At 38.1% G+C, this 19,600-nt stretch overlaps 1 protein-coding gene across 1 annotated transcript in view; it reads left to right on the top strand.

Moving 5' to 3' along the window:
- The first annotated feature begins 704 nt into the window (after positions 1-704).
- ROS1 (ROS proto-oncogene 1, receptor tyrosine kinase) overlaps positions 705-19,600 on the top strand; it is a 75,142-nt gene continuing 56,246 nt past the window's right edge. Inside the window, exons 1-15 of the mRNA XM_074923741.1 lie at positions 705-827; positions 2,591-2,644; positions 4,313-4,372; positions 5,034-5,060; positions 7,837-7,897; positions 8,600-8,748; positions 9,901-10,039; positions 10,508-10,709; positions 11,383-11,459; positions 13,792-13,914; positions 14,917-15,101; positions 16,260-16,357; positions 16,919-17,430; positions 18,056-18,268; positions 19,100-19,210. Coding sequence (XP_074779842.1) covers positions 705-827; positions 2,591-2,644; positions 4,313-4,372; positions 5,034-5,060; positions 7,837-7,897; positions 8,600-8,748; positions 9,901-10,039; positions 10,508-10,709; positions 11,383-11,459; positions 13,792-13,914; positions 14,917-15,101; positions 16,260-16,357; positions 16,919-17,430; positions 18,056-18,268; positions 19,100-19,210 — 2,134 coding nt within the window. The remainder of the gene's footprint in view (positions 828-2,590; positions 2,645-4,312; positions 4,373-5,033; positions 5,061-7,836; positions 7,898-8,599; positions 8,749-9,900; positions 10,040-10,507; positions 10,710-11,382; positions 11,460-13,791; positions 13,915-14,916; positions 15,102-16,259; positions 16,358-16,918; positions 17,431-18,055; positions 18,269-19,099; positions 19,211-19,600) is intronic.

Genomic DNA, 19,600 nt, shown 5'->3' with positions numbered 1-19,600 from the left:
TACACGATTTATCTGTCAGCTCCATTTTTCTTCCATGATACGGGTGCAAACTTAATAGTACAATTGTGCCCACTTATGTAGAGACCCCTAGCAGATTGGCTCTGGTTAGCTGTCTCTATGTTGCATCAGAAGGCAGACAAGGATCTGTTTTGAGTGGTATTTTGGTGTGGAAATGGAACATTTGGAAACAGTCATTAAAATAGAGAATTAATTAACATTTTTGTACTGACTGATATGAACTGTAGTGTTCTAACAAGGTTATTCATCATCACAAACAAGTTTTCTTAGTTGTATCTACTTGAAAATATTTAGAAATAGCTTAATCATAGTAGAAATTAGTATTAAGCCAGTTTTCTCTCCTCTTTCCCTGTTTCTGTGTTGCTTGGAGCACCTGATTAGAAGCATTGCATTTAGTTTCCTCTTTACGTTAATGATATTTATGTAAGGAGATACGCTGACTTTCATTGGTCAACTCTTTTGTTTCAGTGGTTTAATAAGAAACTATGAAATAGATGTTGTGCAATTTCAAGACAAGTACTCCAGGAAGCTGAAAAGTTGTTGGAGTGTAAACAAGGATTTAAAAAAATATTTAATAAACTGAAATGCAGAAGTTTCACAGTCGCATCTCCGTCGTCTAAGCTAAGAGGAGTTTGTATGGCCAAGTCAAGGAAAGAACCAGACTGACAGATGAAATTGTTTAAGTTATGAGGAACATTTTCCTGTGGGATCTCCCGCTGAACAGACTTGCTGCTTTTTACTGTGTATGGATTTCTGCAGTGTACTGTACTTTCCCAAAAAATTGTCAAAACTTATGTACAAGTAACCTGGTAAGTTTTGAAAAACTATACTTAATCTTTTGAAACACAGAAGGTTGTTAGCACTGTAAGAATTTTCTATTACAGATGAGCTTTTTCAAAATTATTTTGAAGAATGTTATCTGAGTAAAAGCAGAGTTTGAGAACTAATGTTTAACGTTCGAATTTGTGGAACCTGGTAAGGAGGATATCTCATTAACCAGATTGCATGGGTTTTCATTTTATACTTTATATACTTATGTTCCAGCAGCTCTTGAGATTACTATAAATGCTAAATACCCTGGAGGGTGGAGGAGAGAAACCTTTGTTCTTTCAGTTTATTCACTTATCAGTTTCTGTCTCATCTATGACTTTTCTTATGTAAACCTAAGAAAACTAAATTCACAAGAAATTGTCTGGGAATCTGTGACTTGCACAATTATAATGAACTAGTTTCAGCTTATTTTTTGAGTCTCATATGCTTTAAATTGTGGATATCTCTTTAAGTATTAAAGTAAGTGGTTGGATCCTTAATCTTACGTTTTCTTAGTGTTCCTTTGAGTAGTCAAGTGGAATTTATTATTTTTTCTTCTACTGATGCACAACAAAGATAATCAAAATCTCTCAAATCAAACAATAATTCTGCATGAGGCTTTCAGGAGTTACCTCCTTGTTTCTATTTGCCTGAAATGCTGATGTTGTTTAGAAGACCATGTACCTTTGCTCTGTATGAAGGACATTTTGTGCCTTGGGGCAAACTAACTGTGGAAACCTATTGCAGAGGACTATCACCTGCTCCATTTTATTTCATACGTTTGTCTGACAGTTTCTTTAAAACTATTTCTAACTCTTGCACCAGTGAAAGAGTTAATTGCCTTCCCTGATGGAAGTCTATCATGCAATGATAACTTTAATGGGGATCCTTTGATTTAAGCTTAAATTAATTCAGAATAAGAAATAAGTTGCTCTTCCTCTCAGCTTTGAAAGACAGGAAAATCGCATTCGTGTTCAGTGAATGTGTTGTGTAAGGGATTCAGATGAGAAAAATATAATCTTGGAGTCTGAGAGCTGTAAATCTTATTTTTCACCTCCAGTCTACTTATTGTGTTCACATTTGCTTTGTGACACCTTTGATTCTCACTACTGTCACGGTGTGCCCAGTTTGCTGAAAATTTATTCCTAAGAGTTGTTTTATTAAGGGTGCTCTTACCTGTTTGCAGGACAAAAGTAAGACCTAACATTCAGCTTCTCCAATGTTGTTAGATACATCCTCAAATCATTTGCACTTCACAGGTGGTGACTGGTTTTGCACACTGAATGATGTGGAAAAGCAGGCACCTTAGCTCAAGAGCACTTTTGGCAGGAGAGGAAGGGCGGTCACCATATGGCTGCATAAAATCCCTTCAAAAGGAGGCCAGACAAAAGGCATTTATCTTGAAGGAATGTCTTCCTGCTCCCAAGAGGTCAAAGGCACTTGGCTTTGTAATTTGTGCCCAACATATTTATGAAGCATTTGTTCTTGACTCAGTGAACCAGAATCAGATGAGAGCCAAATTCCTACCTCAGATAATTTAATCAACACCAACTGATTCTGACAATGTCTTCATTTGATGGTACCCTGAAATTTGTCACAAGTGAGAAGCTACTGGTGTGTCAATAATAAATTTCTTCAAGTGAGGAAACATTAGTCAAAGAAAATTTGTTTTACAAGAAACCAATGCTTTTATATATTTCAATCAAAGAATTCCGGGGAAACATTTTCACTTTTTGTAAAGAGGTATGTATTTCTTTTATAGGAAGGAGGACTTGGAATTACTCACCTTTGCATTGTTAGTGACATCATTGGAGCAGTGAGTAATAGTTTACTTTGTTAATTACTGGCATTTTATGTTACTACTCTTTGAATGAAATAGGTACAATGACCATATTGTCAAAACTTCACGGAAATGTGCACAGTTGCCTGTCTGGCATAAGTCAGTAGATTGTGTGCTTAGATTTGGCCCAAATTATTAAAGACACAGGTACCTTTTTTGTTTAAAGGTAATGTGTCAAGGGTGTGGATCTCTACAGAGTCATGTTTGCATTTGTGATCTATAAAGTTCATAATCATTCATTTTTGAGAAAATGAGTCAAAACTAGTGTTCCCTCCAAAATGCAAATCATTAAGGCTGTTTTACTGAGCTACCTTTAAACATTTAAGTATCTTATTTTTTCTCAGTGCTTTGATGGGAGAAAAAATAAGAGTTGTTGAAAATTTAGAGTTCTGTAGGACTTCAAATGGTTGTATCTATCTTGGGGGGCTCTTTAGCTTAACGTGAGCTTTCCACAGCAGCATTGTTGTGAGGTCTTTAGATGATGTTCTGCTAGTTAGGTTTCAAATGCAATTCAAGCTGGTGGTTACACATATTCTTTGAAGAGCAGTGGAGAATTCAGTCATCAATATTTTCCACAGAGACTAGTGGGAAGCAGATTTTCAGCGCCTGGTATGTAGTGAGGCTGGGTCATTTATGGTGCTGGGACTGTAAAAGGCTGTGTTGTCATGACAATACATAGCAAGGTTGACTCGCCTATTTTTGTTACTGTGTATCTTTGCTCAGTGTTATCAAGTCTTACTATTTTTTCATGAGGCTTTGCAATGCTTGATATCAGAGTCTCCTGCTTCCAAAGTTGTTACCTTTAAAAAGAAAAATGTACGTAACCTTTAAGAAGTGGATGGGACAGAATAAACAAGGTCCAACATCAAATTCAAACCACATATTTATTAGATCTTTGAGAACTCATGGATTTAAAGCCAATGCTTTGCCTGTTGGAGACTGGGGTGCTTGTGTTGAATGGCTTTCCATGCTGCTTGGCTGTGCTGCATACTGTATATCTGTTACTTACCCACAGAGAACAAGTGGTAAAATAAAGCTGGGAGAGAAGGAACACTGGCCACACTGTCTCTCTGGGTGACTCATTCCCAGAGCAAAGTTGAATGTGGTCTGTCTTAGCCAGGGTTTCTTCTGCCCCTGGAGCTGTGCATCAGCCCTTTCCCAAGGCCCGTGTAAAGCTGAGCACTCTCCCCAGGGGACAATCACAGTTTGCTCAGGTGTCCTGCAGTCCTTTTAGTGCTCTCAGTACATGCGAGGGTGTCAAGGTCTTTACCAGAGCTGAACAGGTAGTTGGACATCTACTGTTTTGCATAAACCAGTCTCTAAGAATGATTTATTTTTAGTTCTGCTCTATATTTGATTTTCTGTTGAGAAGGGCACTATAGAACATAACTCCATTACTGTAGTATCTGAGTACCTATAATCTTCGGTATATCTAATATTTTTATTTCAGAGTTGTAAGTGCTGTAACTTCCTATTTTATTGCTAAGGAAGCAGAATACAAAGGAGCTAAGTGATTTGGTCATGCAGAATGTTTTACTGTAGCTGGAAACTGAACTACTGTCCTCTCCGTTAGCACTGGAGTATCTCTTCTCTTTAAAAATGTGCTTTCAAAGTACTTTTTAAAGCCACTGTCTGTCTTTGCAGTGTGTACAAGGATGTAATTTCTGGAACGCAACAGTGCAAATCAATTGCCCACTGAAATGTGTGAGTATTGCCTTAGCCTTGGCTCTATAGCACTTGTCTCTAGTCCATCATATGGAAAACCTAAACAGAGAAGTGTTTTTATGAGAAGACATAATCTCCATATTTTCTTTCAGTACATTTATAAATTCTCTTTTGGGAAGTTAATAATTCTTGCTATAGGAGTTATCTGTAATATCAAAAGTTTTCACTGTGTTTGTTAAAATGTGGGGACATTTTACAGTTCATTAAGCTCTACTATTCACCCAGATTTTCAGGCAGAGAGAGAAATAACTAGTTCTTTTCAATATTTTACCCTACTGGGGCCTGTCTCAGAGTTGTATGCAGATGTAAATGAAGCACATGGTCTTTACTAGATTGGTTTCTTACTTTTACTAAACCAGATGAATGAGAATTAACATTGGTGTGGGACAACTGCCATGACAGTTTTCAAATTTTTCTTTTTTCTGGACCTCTCATACACCTGGAACTTTTTCATCCTTGGCATCATTTTAATGTTGACTTTCTGGTTTTTCAAGTGTGGGTTTTCCTTCTTTCATTATTTGACAGTGATAAAGTTTTGTAGTGTACTTTCACTGTAAGAAACTTCTAATTAATTGATACTATCTGTTTGAAACACTCTGTGATTATATTTATGCTAATCCTGCATTTTATTAATTTGTAGAACAAGACATACACCAGAGCATGTGAGGTAAGTTAAATGCTACCAAATCAATTAAAAAAATTACGATCTCTGTGATTACTATGTCCACAGAGTGCTAAGAAATACAATCTAATTGTTTTGTGCTCCCTAAAGCTGAAGAATTAGTTAAGTACCTGAATCCTTTCTTTCCAGCATGGTGGCTAATGACATGTTTTTCTTAAAAACTGCTGTGTAGCAAAGGATATTGCTTTAAAAAAAGCAGACCAATCACACCAGTATGGAACGCAGTACAGACCTATTTAAACTATGTTCCAGGCTCTCACAGGAGTCTTGTTGTATACAGTTTTTCATTAGTGCCATCAAAGATGATCCAGAGAGAATGCTTATTAAGGCTGGTATGGTACCAGCTTGGCAAGAAGTGGAAACAAGAAGTGGGAACTAGAAGACAAAACACACTCTTGACTGGGTAGAGGGTTTGAATGAAGTAAAAATGCGATTTAGTAAGGGGCAATGTGTTGCCCTTTAGAAAGAGATCTCAAATGGGGAGTGCTTGGTCTGTGCTGCAGATAGACTGGTGTTTATGGTGATAAGTATGAGACAAAAAAGTGCTGCTACAGAGATGGTGCCTTTCTGAGGCCCTTTTTAACATGAACATGGAGTGTAGGATGGGATAGGAACAAGAAAATTGCAGGATTGTGTTTGGGACTGTTGAGTCCTCAGTATGAAGACTGTACCCAGATGAGGGCAACATACTTCAAGAAAACAACAGAGAAGCTGGAGGGAATCCCAAGTAGAACACAAACCCATTGGCAAGCTGGAAATTTGATTGAAATGACTGATTTTTAAAATACATTTTAATCTGTGAAATTGTGACCATGACAAAGGTTTACAAATATGCTAAACAGTGGTTTTGGAGTGTAGGAACAGTCCAAAAAGTAACCAACTTTTGTAGAAACACATAATTAATGTGGGTGGTTTTTTGATGTTGTTTTTTGAGGTTAAATTCACTAACTCTGCAAGGGCTTCTGTGGGATTATCTTTCTACTGGATCAGCTGTCTGACTTGACTTCCCACATGGTCAGGCGAGCACCAGGGCAGTGCATGCAGAGGACCATTGCAGGTCCTTTGCAGGTTCTTGCAGTCTGCAGGGGAGAGGAGTGGGACTTTTCTTTGACATTGGCTCAGCTCTGTCATGTGATTACACCTTAGGACTGAAATCTGGTAGCATTGCTCCTGTTAGGTATTACTTTGCACCTAAGAACAGGGGAGTGCCACTGAATTTGCTGGGAATATTCACGAGAAAGGGCAGCAGTATCTGGCTCATACAGAGGCAGTTCTGGCTGATTGAGACTATATGAGGATTTTTTTTTGTTTTCAGGCAGAGCAGATGGCATATTTCCCCCAAAATTTCTAAGGAGTTTCAGTAATCCTCTTATCTCAAGCAAAAGTTCAATTTCTGGTTCAGACAAAGATAATAAGAAGAAACTAAAACATAACAAAACCCAAATGGTCAGAAATGCCTGGGTTAAATGAAGCAGAAGACACCATGAATCAGCATGTAATCTGGGAACAGTATCCCCTACAAACTAAACAAATCTTGGTTGTAAATGAAAGCTGCAGTGTACAGTTGATAACTGATTTATGCTAATACCCGGATGTTTGCCTGCTAACAGTCATCATAATTCACTTGCAAGTATTTATTTTTCTGAATACAAAAAATTGGAAAAAACTTTCTAAGTGCTTGCCCTTGGCACTGAAAGCCTAGAGGTGAGATAATGTCTATAGGAATATAATGCTAAGCAAGTTTTTAAATCCGTCTCAGCTGCAACTGTGTTGTCTGAATTAACATGCCTTATCAGTTTCCGTATGGTGCTGAAAGTGTATATATCCTAGAATCATGGGAAGAGCAATTAAAAAAATTTGCTTACTTAACATAATGAATTGCTTCTGGATGATCGAAAGGTGAATTATCACTTGAAAGGTGGCTGCTGTATGAAGCAAACATCAAGATTTTATAGGCCAAACGAACTTTCAGAATAAAATGAGGCCAAATAAAATGCCTATCTAGAAAAGATCAAATCATCACTCCTTAAAACTTTTGGCTTTCCAGAAGACTCAGTCTTGCATCTACTGAAATCCACCTGGAAAATGTTACTACCTCTTCTTAAATTCTCTACCTATAAAGCAAAGTAGCACTATATCTATGTTTCCTACCTCAACTGAAAACTCTTAGGACTTTTCTGTTCTTCAGATGTGAGTGTGGAAACTCACTGCCCTGGGGTATTATGTTTGCAGCTTGTAGACACAACTGTACCAGAAGGAGTAACTACTAACAAGGAAGGGTGAATCAGGCATGGCTGCTCTTACAGCTTACTAATGTCAACTATTTTGAAAATTCACTGAAAGTACATCTGTAAGAATGTGCCTCATTCATAGGAAATACGTGAAGCCTGAAAGGGTGAAATCCAACACATGGAACATATCATTAACAAGTTCAAAACCATTACTTCCTAACTGTGGTTGTCACTGAAGTCTATTTCCAACTTTAATGTAGCCCCATGTTTGTGCTTTCCACAAAGGGACCGTGTATCAGGAGGAAAACCCTAATTCAGTGCCCAGTGAATTGATGGAAAAGCTCTTGGGAAGCTCTTTGGAGTGATTTTGTGGTACTGCTATTTTTTAGAACGAATGTAATGATTTCCACAAGGTTTGATGTATACAAAACGTCCACAGGATTTGTATATATTTAAAATGTGTCTGCATAATTCTAGGAGAACATTTGCTTTTACACAAAACTAACCAGTGAATTCTGTACCCTATACAGACAGTTTCCTGTAAGTTTGGCTGTAGCCGTGCAGAGGATGCATATGGAGTTGAAGCACAGAGTACGTCTGAATAGAGTCCTGTCTCCAGTTCACAGTCTGATTAATTCAGTTTTAATATTATAGTCTTGTTATATTATCTAGATTTCTTTGAAAAAAGTAGCATTTCTTGAGTATTTTGATTCATCAGAAAATTACCATTCTTCTTTTTTTTTGTTTTAACAAATACAATGAAGTAAACTCTGATAGTAAAACTTTTTTTCCACCTCTTTTTCATGGGCATGAGACTTTCTGAATCCTGTCTCAACTGTTTAAGATGATACTTTGTTAAACACCCACCCTTGACCTGTCTGCTATCTTGAAATCATTGCCAAAAACTCGTGCAATTTACATGGGAACAGTTGGGCCAATACGGTGATATTGTAATAGGCCCCTTGAAAATCTCTTCAGAAATCTCCCATACCTTCTCCTGGTCTCTATTCAGAAGAATTTTACTAAGTACCTGTAACTACAAATGCATTTACACAAACACAGAGTTGTAGTCACATTTGCTCATACTGAGCTTGGCCCAGTTCAGGCTTACTTATCAAACTGTCTTTAAAATGTCTTTAAATGTTTTATTCTACAACATTTTCAGTATATTCTTTTGTGTGTTTTTATTGGCTTCACAGCTTTCAGGTGTGTAGGGTAATAGGCATTTACCCTTAAGACTCAGAGATTGCCATGAAAGGTCTTTCTTGCTGTTGTATTGTGTTTTTCCCTCAGACTACTTGGACAAGCCTAGTGCACCATTTGCATCTACCATTGGAAGCCACAATGTCACATTAGGGTGGAAGCCAGCTAACATCTCTGGGGTGAAATATATTATCCAGTGGAAGTTCAATCAGCTCCCTGGAGACTGGAGGTACACAGAGGTAAAGGGGACACTTCCTTTTACTTTTCAAGGAAGTAGCTGCTTCTCCGCTCTTCTTTTTATTTTAGAAAATTATTGGATTATTGTTAGGCACGTGAAAAAGGTTTGCAAAATCATGAGTAGCATAGAGAAGCTGAGAAGTGGACAATTATTCCCTGTTTCCTCCAGCAGAGGAACTAGGGACCTTGATGGAAACTGGCAGGTAGCAGGTTCAAAACTAGCAAATGAAGGTATTTCCACACAGAATGTGTAGTTAAAATGGTCAGCTGCTTCCTGGCACATGTAGATCTTAAATTACTAACTTTAAACTCCTAAATAGTAAAATTACTAAAGTTACTAAGTGGGGCTTGAAAAGTAACCAGACAAATTAATGAAAGAAATAACAGTTCTACTAAATGCAAACACTGCCATTGTTTTATGTTGAGTCATGCTTATAAAATTCCAGGACTAAGAATATTCAGGAGAAATATCACTATAGGCTTTTTTCTAATACCTTTCCCTAGAGCAATTTTTTTGGTTCTTATCAAAGACACAATACTTGGCTAGACAGACATTTGTTCTGACTCAGTAAGGTTATTCTCGTATTATGTTCTTCTGCGTCAGCTATGCACTTGTTATCTTGCCATCATCTCTATTGGACCAATTTACAGAAATTGGCAAGCTGGTGCCACGAATCAAAGGTAAAGATAATTTGCTAAGCAGGAAGTTCTTCTGAATTAATCATTGGTGAAATAATGGGGAACAATTACTTCAGACCATAAATATTTTAGGGTAACTAAGGAACCTTTGGATCTTAAACCTCTAGTATATGTATAAAGAGTTAAAAATATATTCTCCATAATATGTTATTATTTTAGCTTTTTTATCTAATTCTTCAAATTTACTATTGTATTGCATCCATCCTTCCATCTATGCAGTCATTCTTTAGATTTCGTAGTGTGTTCTGAAGAAAAAAGTTCTAAAAGGATGGAAAATCAAAGTCTATGATGAAAATAACTACCAGAATCTCCTCTTATTTAACCTTAGGATGCTACACTTTTGTATCCTAAATATGTATGTTGTTATATGAGACCTCTTTTGCCATGATAACACTCTGCATAGTAGCTGCACATGGAGGAAGAAAAAGCCTGATTGTGTCTGTGCATTAATCTAGGTAGTATCTGAAACTTCATATATGGTCAAAGACCTTCAAGCCTTCTCAGAATACATGTTTCGAGTAGTTTGGATCATTACATCTCAGCTGCAGCTCCATTCTCCATCTAGTCCCAGTTACCGGACACATGCTTCTGGAGGTAATGAATTGTACTATTAATTGCATCTTTCAGGACTGTGTCAGAAACATTTAGGTTTCCTTGTTGTTTCTTTCATAGAAAACCTTGATGCTTAATCTTCAGAATGACGTGCACGTTGTCTGTTGGGTAGCTGTGGAGACCAAACTGAAATATTACCATCTCTCTTTGTTTGAACTAGATTTAGGCTGCTTCCCACTTTCAGTTTTAAAAATGTGCACAAAAAAGTACATGGTCAAAATTGTGAGGGCACATTGGATACTTTTCTTCATGTTAACTTTTTGACTGAAATACACACATATTTTCCTGGACACCAAAAAAAAGTTAACCATTGCTGAAATTTCGTGCTGTACCTAATCATATTAGTATAAATTAATTAACAAGTGTGAAACTTTAAAATGTGCCTAAAAAAAGAAAAACCGTTAATGTCTTAAATGCCATCCCAGAGTCAGTTATTTTTGTCTCTTGCAGCTCCTGCGACAGCTCCTGTCATTAAAGATATTCAGAGTTCAAGTCCAAACACTGTTGAAGTTAGTTGGTCTCCACCACTTTTTCCAAATGGCTTGATTATTGGATACAACTTGCTCCTGACCAGTGAGAATCATGAACTGTTGAGAGCCTCAAGAGGGCATAGTTTTCAGTTCTACTCCACCTTCCCAAACAACACTTACAGGTATGAAAATAAAAAATAACCAACATGGCCAAGTTTGCAGTAGCACTTCTTGCCCAGATAGTACAGGGTATGCTTAGTATGCCTAAATACTACATCTGCACAGTTAGGCTGTTTCCTTATGTTCTTGACAACAACAAGGGTACCTTAATTGAGTTAACAGAGTTATTCCAGAAGAGTTGACTGCTTATGTGGAAGTCAAATGGGGAGAAAAGAAAAGCAATTTGATATAGTGCCAGAAGGTTGCATTTTCTTAGCTGTTGTTTTATGTTTTTGAAGCTTGTGTAGCATGTTTTCGGTATAATCAGGGAATGATAGACCTCTAGTCCTTTAAGCATCTGGAAAGATTCCTTCATTTTTATTAAACATGAAGGCCTCATTCTGCTTGCACTGGTAAATACAGACCTTTCTTTGAAATGAAATTGATTTGCTCTTCTGAATCTGAAACCCCATTTTGAAATTTAATTTAGAAGATTCTGTTGTTGTTCCAGCTTTGGGGAATTCAGATTCTGGTTGATTTATTTTTATTATAAATTTCCCACAGCATTATATTTAAATGGGTGTTTTCTGAAAGTCAAACATTTCTGTAGCAGCTGCCCTACTTGATAAAATATTTCTCAGGCAATCTTTCAAAAGGAACTTGCAAACTGAAACCTGTCTCTTCGGCTTGCTGTAGGTTCAGTATTGTGGCAGTTAACGAGGTTGGTGCTGGACCCGCTGCTGAAGCCAACATCACAACCCCAGAATCCAAAGGTACAACAGCAGCAGAGTCCTTATCGCTCTCTGTTCCTGTGACAAAGTTCACCTTCACTGGGCTGCTGTCTACCTGGCAGAAGAGAATAATATTTAGACTGTAAACAGTGCATGACAAGGAGTTGTACACTGAGGAGTCAACAGCATATCAGAGTCCTGTTCTTCAGCTGTTGACATTATTGGGCTATACAGTATGGTAACTTGAGATGCTGGTAGGCTCAAACAAATTTGGCCTGAGTTGCACTGCAGATGAAAAACACCTCAGTGGTCTCAGGTAGCGACTCAGAGGACATGCTTCCATTTTCTAGGTGAAAATTTAGCAGCTAACAAACAAATGTGTTTCTTCTAATAATATTAAATATTCACTGAAACTCTTTTGTCAAAACATCCTCGGTTATGCCAAATATGTGATATCATACCAATTTTTGTTGCTCTTTCACGGCTGTATGTATTTTACTATATTAACTAATTAATAAAGAGAGCAATGAGACACTATAGGTATCACTCAAAGAATTGCAGAAATATTAATTAATTGCCAGAAAAAGGTACATGTTGAGATAGAGCACAATTGAGAATGAAATCATTGTTACCGAAATGTATCTTTAGAAAAGAAAACAAAAGACGCTCCCCTCCTCCTGAAGAAATGCAGCTGTCAAACACCTGAAAACTCTTTAGGAAACACTTTAAATCTGTCTCTGAATCTCAGGTCTTCTGCTATGGTTAGAGAAATTGAACTTAAAGCTTCCCTAGTGCTTTTTAAAATATGACCTTTTGTTTTGGTTTGTTTTTGTAATAGCTCAGACACACTGATATGTCCTTATCTGAAGACTCTGTAGAGGTTTGCTCTAGAGTTGGCTGACCTAGAGCCATCAACATTTGTGCCATTTGTGAAATGTCCAGACTGGTACATCTGACTCTGTTTATTAAGTCAAGCCAATTACAACCAATTAATTTAAGGTAGAAAACAAACAAACAATCCTACTGCCCCCCAAAAGCCTCTGGGCGTGGGGAATTATCCCACCTCCCCTCACTAGCTGTAAACTTCAGTTGATTGCCCCTGAATGGCACTGGCATGCTCTTTCTCCCTCTGCTAATGTGAACTGGAGCAACCCTTCCTCATTTATCACGTTCAGAAATGGTGTTATTGCATCAGATACTGAGCTGTGTAGATCTGAGCCCTGAGAAGAGTCAGTGAAAGAATCTGATCTCGAGGCTAGATTGCAAGAAATGTCCCTGGAAAACAGATATGGGGTTGATGTTGGCCTCTTATACTGTGCTCATTACTGTAATGACTCGTGGTTTGTGCATCACGTGAGAAATACATGCAGCTCAAACAATGCAGATTATCCCGGAATAAATTAAGATGGCATTCGACCACAGTCTCATGATACCCCTATGAGAAAATGATATCTGATAGCAGGCAGCTGTTTAAACTAGAGGGAAAAAAAAAAAAAAAAAAAAAAAAAAAAAGGACGAATTGTTTTGAAACCGAAATTAGCCAAATTCAGTCTCAAAATAATGCACCACTTTTTAAAGTGAAGGTAACTACCTTATGTATCAGTTTAACAGGGGATGTACTAGATTTTAAGGGATGCGAGATTTGGAAGCAAGATGAGCTATCTTTCCCAGAGCTATGCATAACCCAGACAGAAGGGGTGGGTTTGATGTTAGTTACCTAGGCCTGAATAAGCATAGTCAGCTTATGTGAACCAAGCTCTCCTCCTGACTTTAAAATCTGTGACTTCATTAAAAAGAAAAAGTTACATTTATCAACTTTGAAGCAGATCATATGCCATTATCACCTTTATCTCTGAAAAGTACTTGTTCCTTGAAAGAATCACTGGTCAGCATGATGAAATGAATGAAATAAGCTTGGTTGCCTTGCTCTTTCCCAGCTCTGTAGGATAATATTCTAGTCTGACTGGGCTTTCAAAGAGGCCCAGGGTGGTTAAATATCCCACTTCTGCTGGATTTTGGAGTCATGTGGATGTCTTAGTGCCTTCATTTCCTCAGGAGTCCGTAGGGCCTCATTTGCTCCAGCTTACTTTCCTCCACCAGAGACTCACTACTGTTACAGGAAAGGATGGTGTGAGATGCGTGTGGTGCATTCTCACCCTGGGTGAGGAGCCAGAAGGCACTGCAATGGTGAATAACTCCGTCCGCTTTCAACACTCAAAGAGTTTTAGTCTGTCATTGCTAGTGTAAGAATATATTTGTACATGTACATATGTGTGTGCATGTGTATATGTAAGTCTCTTAATGATGTATCCGATTTAGCAACATTTTTCTTTGTGCTGCAGTCATCTATCTTAATTCTGAATGTCTCTGTTAGTTAAGGAACAAGCAACATGGCTCTTCCTATCCAGAAACAAGTCTTTAAGGAAGAGATACACACAGCATTTCCTCGAAGCTGCCCAGTGCCTGAATAATGGTGTTATACATGGCAACATTACAGGTAAAATCAGATCGCGCTCTCTCCTTTTCTCTCAAGTATGATTTAGATCTCTGTGTTCCCCGAGGACAGAATGCACCTCACCTAGCCTAAGACAGTATCTAGCTCTCCCTTATAGTGAGTGGGGAGAAATAGGAACTTTCGGGACATGAAATGACAGGCACTGAGAAGAAATGAATTGTTTTCCCCAGTGCAACCTTTGCTTCACAGAATCTAGGAAGATACTTCAGAGCTGGACTTTTACACTGTAGATAGCTCAACTGAAGTAAGATGAAGACAAAACAGATGTTTCCCTATGATTAATGGCTGTATTTTCTCAACATGAATATGGGGAAGTAGTTCAAACTTAAGAATTAAATTATACAAAATGTCAAAAGATACTGGCTGAAGAGTATGCTAGTGTGTTAGCTAGTCTGAGGCACAGAGCTCTGTAATGAGGCATTTAGTAGCCTAAGTCACCAGATAACCATGCTATCTCAAATTACTTACCACTTTAATATTTCTTATCTACACTGGTGCCATATTTGGTCCTTGGAGACAGTGTGGAAATCAGAGTTTATCTACCAAAGTTCACAGAGCCACAAAGACGCCAGAGAATGAAAGTTGCCCCTGACTAAATGCCTTTTGATAGTACAGAGGTGGCACAGATAATGTCTAGCTTGAATTCTAGACTGAATGGTGCTTTGTAAGGAGATGCCAATTGCATCTGTTTGTCCTGGAGAGGGGCAATCAGTGTCAGATGGTTTGCATATTCCATATCCTCTTTTTGTCTGATTACCTTTCTGAAGGACAATTGTCTATAATAATGCCACTTACACAGCAAATGGGAAAGTTTCCTTATTATCTGAAAGACTAGAAGTGGAGGAGGAAAACCGGTTAAATCTTCTCAATGATGTTGAGTTGAAGGCTGACAAATACTTCTTTTTAAGTTAAGTAGAAAAAGTAACCAAAAACCTGAAACTTATTTCTTATTTTATCTGTGTGCACATATCTTCCTATTTTTAGGAATTTCTGTGAACATTTATCAGCAAGTTGTCTATTTTTCTGAGGGGAATTCCATCTGGGTGAAAGGAGCTGCAAATATGTCTGATGTATCTGACCTAATGCTCTTTTATGCTGGCTGGGGGAATATTATGTCCATCTCGGTAGACTGGCTTTACCAGAGGATATACTTTGTCATGAATGAAAAGGTAGTGCTCTAGAGCTTAATTAATTTATTTCATTTGGACCATTACTGTAATTTATTTTACATGAGAAAATCTGATTTATATATAGATATGCATGCACAAAATATAATTATTATAGAAATATAATTTTTACTTTAATAATATTCACATATTTCAGTGTTTTAAAAAAGAAGAAAGGCTTGAATATCAGATCATCTTTAAAGCAAACAGGCTATATGGAACTCTGGCTCCTTGTCTTATTTTTCTTTGTAGGACATAAAAACTTCGGGTTTAACTGCTTTGTTTTTAAGACTTTCTTCACGTTCACCTCATACCCAATATAAGCAACTTTGTTCCTGTTATTTGGTTCTCCATCTAGCCTGTTCAGTTCCTATTCTGCTCAGGAAGGTAGTCAGATAACCTTCCTGGTTAGTGATTATAATGCCCTTCATAACTGGCAAAAGATGTTCAAGAGGGAAAGTGTTTCATACCAGTGATGACAGCTCAGATTACAACTGTTTCAACCTGAAGTAAAAATGTAGATGGCAACCCTGCACTTGATTCCCTACTCATAAAACATCAATAACTCAAATGGTTAGACTTTGCATGTACCTTTGTAGTCCTGCAATGCACAAGGGAGTAGAAAGTTGCCCTAAATTGTTAATGGGGGATTTTTTTTGGGGTGCAATCCTCTTGCAATATCTGATTTTTTACTTAATGCTCAGGGAACAGGGAGCAGGAATAGCAATAGTGATAAAAAGATACAAATGAGCTGTAGACAAACAGATGGATAGCAGGGATTTCTGAATCCATTGCAGGTTAGAGAAGTCCAAAGATATTGCCCCCAGGATCAGAAAAGCACTTCTCTCTTTTATCTTCCCTGCCAGATATTGTTTTCAAAGTAAACTGTATCCCCTAAACTGGCTTTTTCCCTCCATCTTAGAGGTAGGAAGTTAAGAGGAGGATGGCTGACAGACAGCTCTTTCAGGGTAAGCTATCATGGATGCATTTGTACAGGTGGTGTTATACTCAGGTGACTGACAACTCAGGAGCCAGAAGGACCTAGGATTGTGAGAGAGGTGTTTCAGTGTCTAGTTCCCCTGAAGGAATCTTGGGTCAGCTTGTTTGCTCATTAGCAAACACCCTACGAATGCATCACCAGTTTTTCTTCTCACTCCCCAGATACATGTCTGCCATTTAGAGAACTGCACGGCAGCTGATGACATCACTCCCCGTTATGTGACATCCCCTAGGAAGGTTATAGCTGATCCCTATAATGGGTAAGTGTCCTTCTTTGAGCGCTTGGTGTCAAAGGTGCTATAAAGTTCCTCTCTAATTTTCTTCATTAGTCATCTAGGTTCCTGTTTCAAACTCTTGCCTTACTAAAACAAAACTGCAAATGGCAACAAATAACAAACTACAAAACAATTGGAACAAGGATGACACTATGCAGTGTTGTTTCCTGCATTTTGTTCCCTAGGGTGCTAACAGAGGAGATAAAGTATTTCCAATGCAGAAATTTGCTTTTCAGATATTCAGTGCTTTTATGAAGATCTATGCATTTTAAATGTCCATGTTTAACATTTGAGGTATTATGGAAGAATATTATCCAATAATCTGCCAGCCAAATCCCCAGAAGGTAAAAAGTGATGTGCTTAATTCTCCCAGGATATATATTAATAGCGCCAAAAGCATTTTCCTACTGTCTGCATAAAGACAGGCACATCTCTGAGCTGTTAAAATATTTGTGACTCATCTACAGAGTTCTGTTAAAATATTTGTGACTCATCTACAGAGTTCTTGCACTGTAGTTATTTGGGTCTATTTTGCTCCACGACCAGCTATATTTTCTGTCTCCTGGAGGATGGCATATACAGAGCAAACCTTCCACTCTTTCGTGGCACTGCCTCCACAGCTTCACCAGTAGTGAAATCCAGTGCTCTGAGAGACTTCATGATCAACTTCCAATCTAAGAGACTTATTTTCTTCAACAAAACAGAACGGGCGTTTGTGTCAGGTTTTCTTGATGGTTCAGAATTTCACACGCTGCGATCACACGTGCCACTTAATGACATGGAGAGCTTTGTTTATGAGGATAACACGTTTACTGTCACAGATGGCCGGGCAGTTTACCATGAGGAGGTCTCTCCAGTGGGAAGTTCTAGCTTCAATGAGTATGTTGTGGATTGTAATTTGGAGTATCCAGAGTACTTTGGCTTTGGCAACTTGCTTTTCTATGGGGCATCAACTCAGCCTTTTCCTTTACCAACTCCTCCTCGGTTTGTCACAGCACTATTTGGATTGAACCAAGCTGTGATCAGCTGGAGACCACCTGAACGCTCTATTGGAACCAGTAAGTTCAGTTGTTTCTTCCTGAAAGTTCACTCATTTTCTTTCTAGAGGAATAACTTTCTGGTTGCCCTTTTCCTGATGCTGGCCTTCGGTGACTTCAGTAGCCAAACCTGCTGGAAGATCTGAAATTACCTCAGTTTGAAAAATTTAACCCAAGATTTGCCAGTAAAATAGCTAAATTGTCTGGCTAAATTAGTTCAAGTTACTTTGTTAACTCATTTGTCATCTGCAAGGGATTTTAAACAAGGCTGCATCTTAAGTGTGGTATGAAGTAGCTGAAATGTTGGTTGCTGATATCATACGGCAAAAGCATGCCAGAGACATAATGACTTTTGATCAGTGACTGTGCCATGGTCTCTGTCCTCCGTGCATGTGTCTGAGCAGCAGAAAATTACCCGGCTGGGGAAAATTTTGGTTCTTCCAACTTTTTTCTTCAAGGGGGGTTGAACTACTAGTCTTGGTTGGTCCCAGAGCTGGGGAATATAAATTTTTAATTTATCCCTTTCCTAATTCTCCTGATACTGGCATTTTTGAAATGAATCTCCAACATACAGTTTTCTCAAAGAATGCATATCACCTGTTACAGCCATCTACTCTGTAATAATATGATTGTTTGCATCTCACAGGTCTATCTGCCTGGCAGAACTGGACCTATGATGTGAAAGTGTCATCTCAGCATCCATCTGAGGAGGAATGGGTTGTCTCAAACATTAGTGACACTAGGTTTACAATGAAGGAGCTAGCCAGCTTCACGACATATGAAGTGTCAGTCAGAGCTGTGTCTCCTGCTGGTGAAGGGCCATGGTCAGAGTCATTTAGAGGCACAACTTTAGAAGAAGGTGAGAATTGCTTTGTCACCCAGGGGAAATGAAGAACGAGTTATGCATAGAGCTTTCCACCTGGTGAGGCCCAGGCTTTGGGCAAAGACTGTATAATGAGTGGCACAAAAAGGATTGTCTTGGAAACATTAAACAATACAAGATAAGTAAATTTGGTTTTAGGTAAATTAATAAGATTCTCAAACTACAATAATGGCATTATATATTATGCATTTATTATTATAAATTATATACATTTTTCTAATGCAAATACACAAACAAACACATTATTTGATACACTATCAAATGAACAGTTATGAGAGGTGTTACTCCTTTCCTGTGCTCTGTAAAGCACTTTCTATGATGAAGTGGTTTGAGCAATGCCTTGGGAGTTAGTGACAGTTTATGTGAAAGTGCAGACTAACTAAAAGCTGAAAATCCTTGGTCTGAGCATAGGTAATGGGGGAAATGGATATGTGCACAATATCTGAGATTTGTAGATCTTTGGCATGTTTTTTTAAACCTAGTTCATCCATAATAACCCATGTCTAAGGGGAAAATAGCTTTCATTGAGGCACTGGAGTGGCTCTTGAGATTAGGGGTGACTTTTACCTGACTTTGGGAAGGCCAGGTCCAAACCCACCGTGTTTTTTAAGCAGCTCTGAATCTCTGAGTTTCTCAAATTATGGTATTTTCATGCCTTTCTTCTTTGTCCATTATTCCTCAGGACAGGGGCAGTCTTATCTGTGCTTCTGTAACTTTGCAGAAACAGGAACCCCTGCTATTGCAATACAAATATTATACATCAGTGTCTTATTGGTGTGCACAACTGCAGTTTTCTTTCTTTATCAGCTGAAGAAGAACCATATATGTTGGCAGTGGGAGCTGAAGGGCTCTGGAAGCAGCGGTTGGATAGCTATGGGCCAGGAGAACTCCTCTATCCTCATATAAGAAATATTTCAGGTAAATACTAAACAAACTGCACACTGCTGCTACAGACTTGTTGGCATTTATTAGGCCTCCATAAATTTCATCAACACAACTGAAAGACGATTGCTTTCGTTGTAGAAGTGTAGACTTGAACACAGTGCAGTGAAGGAGCTTCACAGAGCCAAGCCTTTGTGTCCATCCACTTTCTTCTACCTTATGGATCAAATTAATCCTTAGTAAAACTCTACTGACATCACCACATTACAGCAGAGCTAAAATCAATTCTCTGAACTAAATAGTTCTGCCTCCAGCATCTCAATACGTTTATAATCATCAAGGCTATATATGTACTATATATGTACATTGTGTTCCTATAAGGAAGTATCATGATAACTGAGCCTAACTGTCCATTTGTATTGTTTT

This window comes from Athene noctua, chromosome 1 (genome assembly GCF_965140245.1).
Source record: "Athene noctua chromosome 1, bAthNoc1.hap1.1, whole genome shotgun sequence".
Classification (NCBI taxonomy): domain Eukaryota; kingdom Metazoa; phylum Chordata; class Aves; order Strigiformes; family Strigidae; genus Athene; species Athene noctua.
The sequence above is the reverse complement of the archived record's forward strand: the minus strand, read 5'-3'. Positions and strand labels throughout refer to the sequence as shown.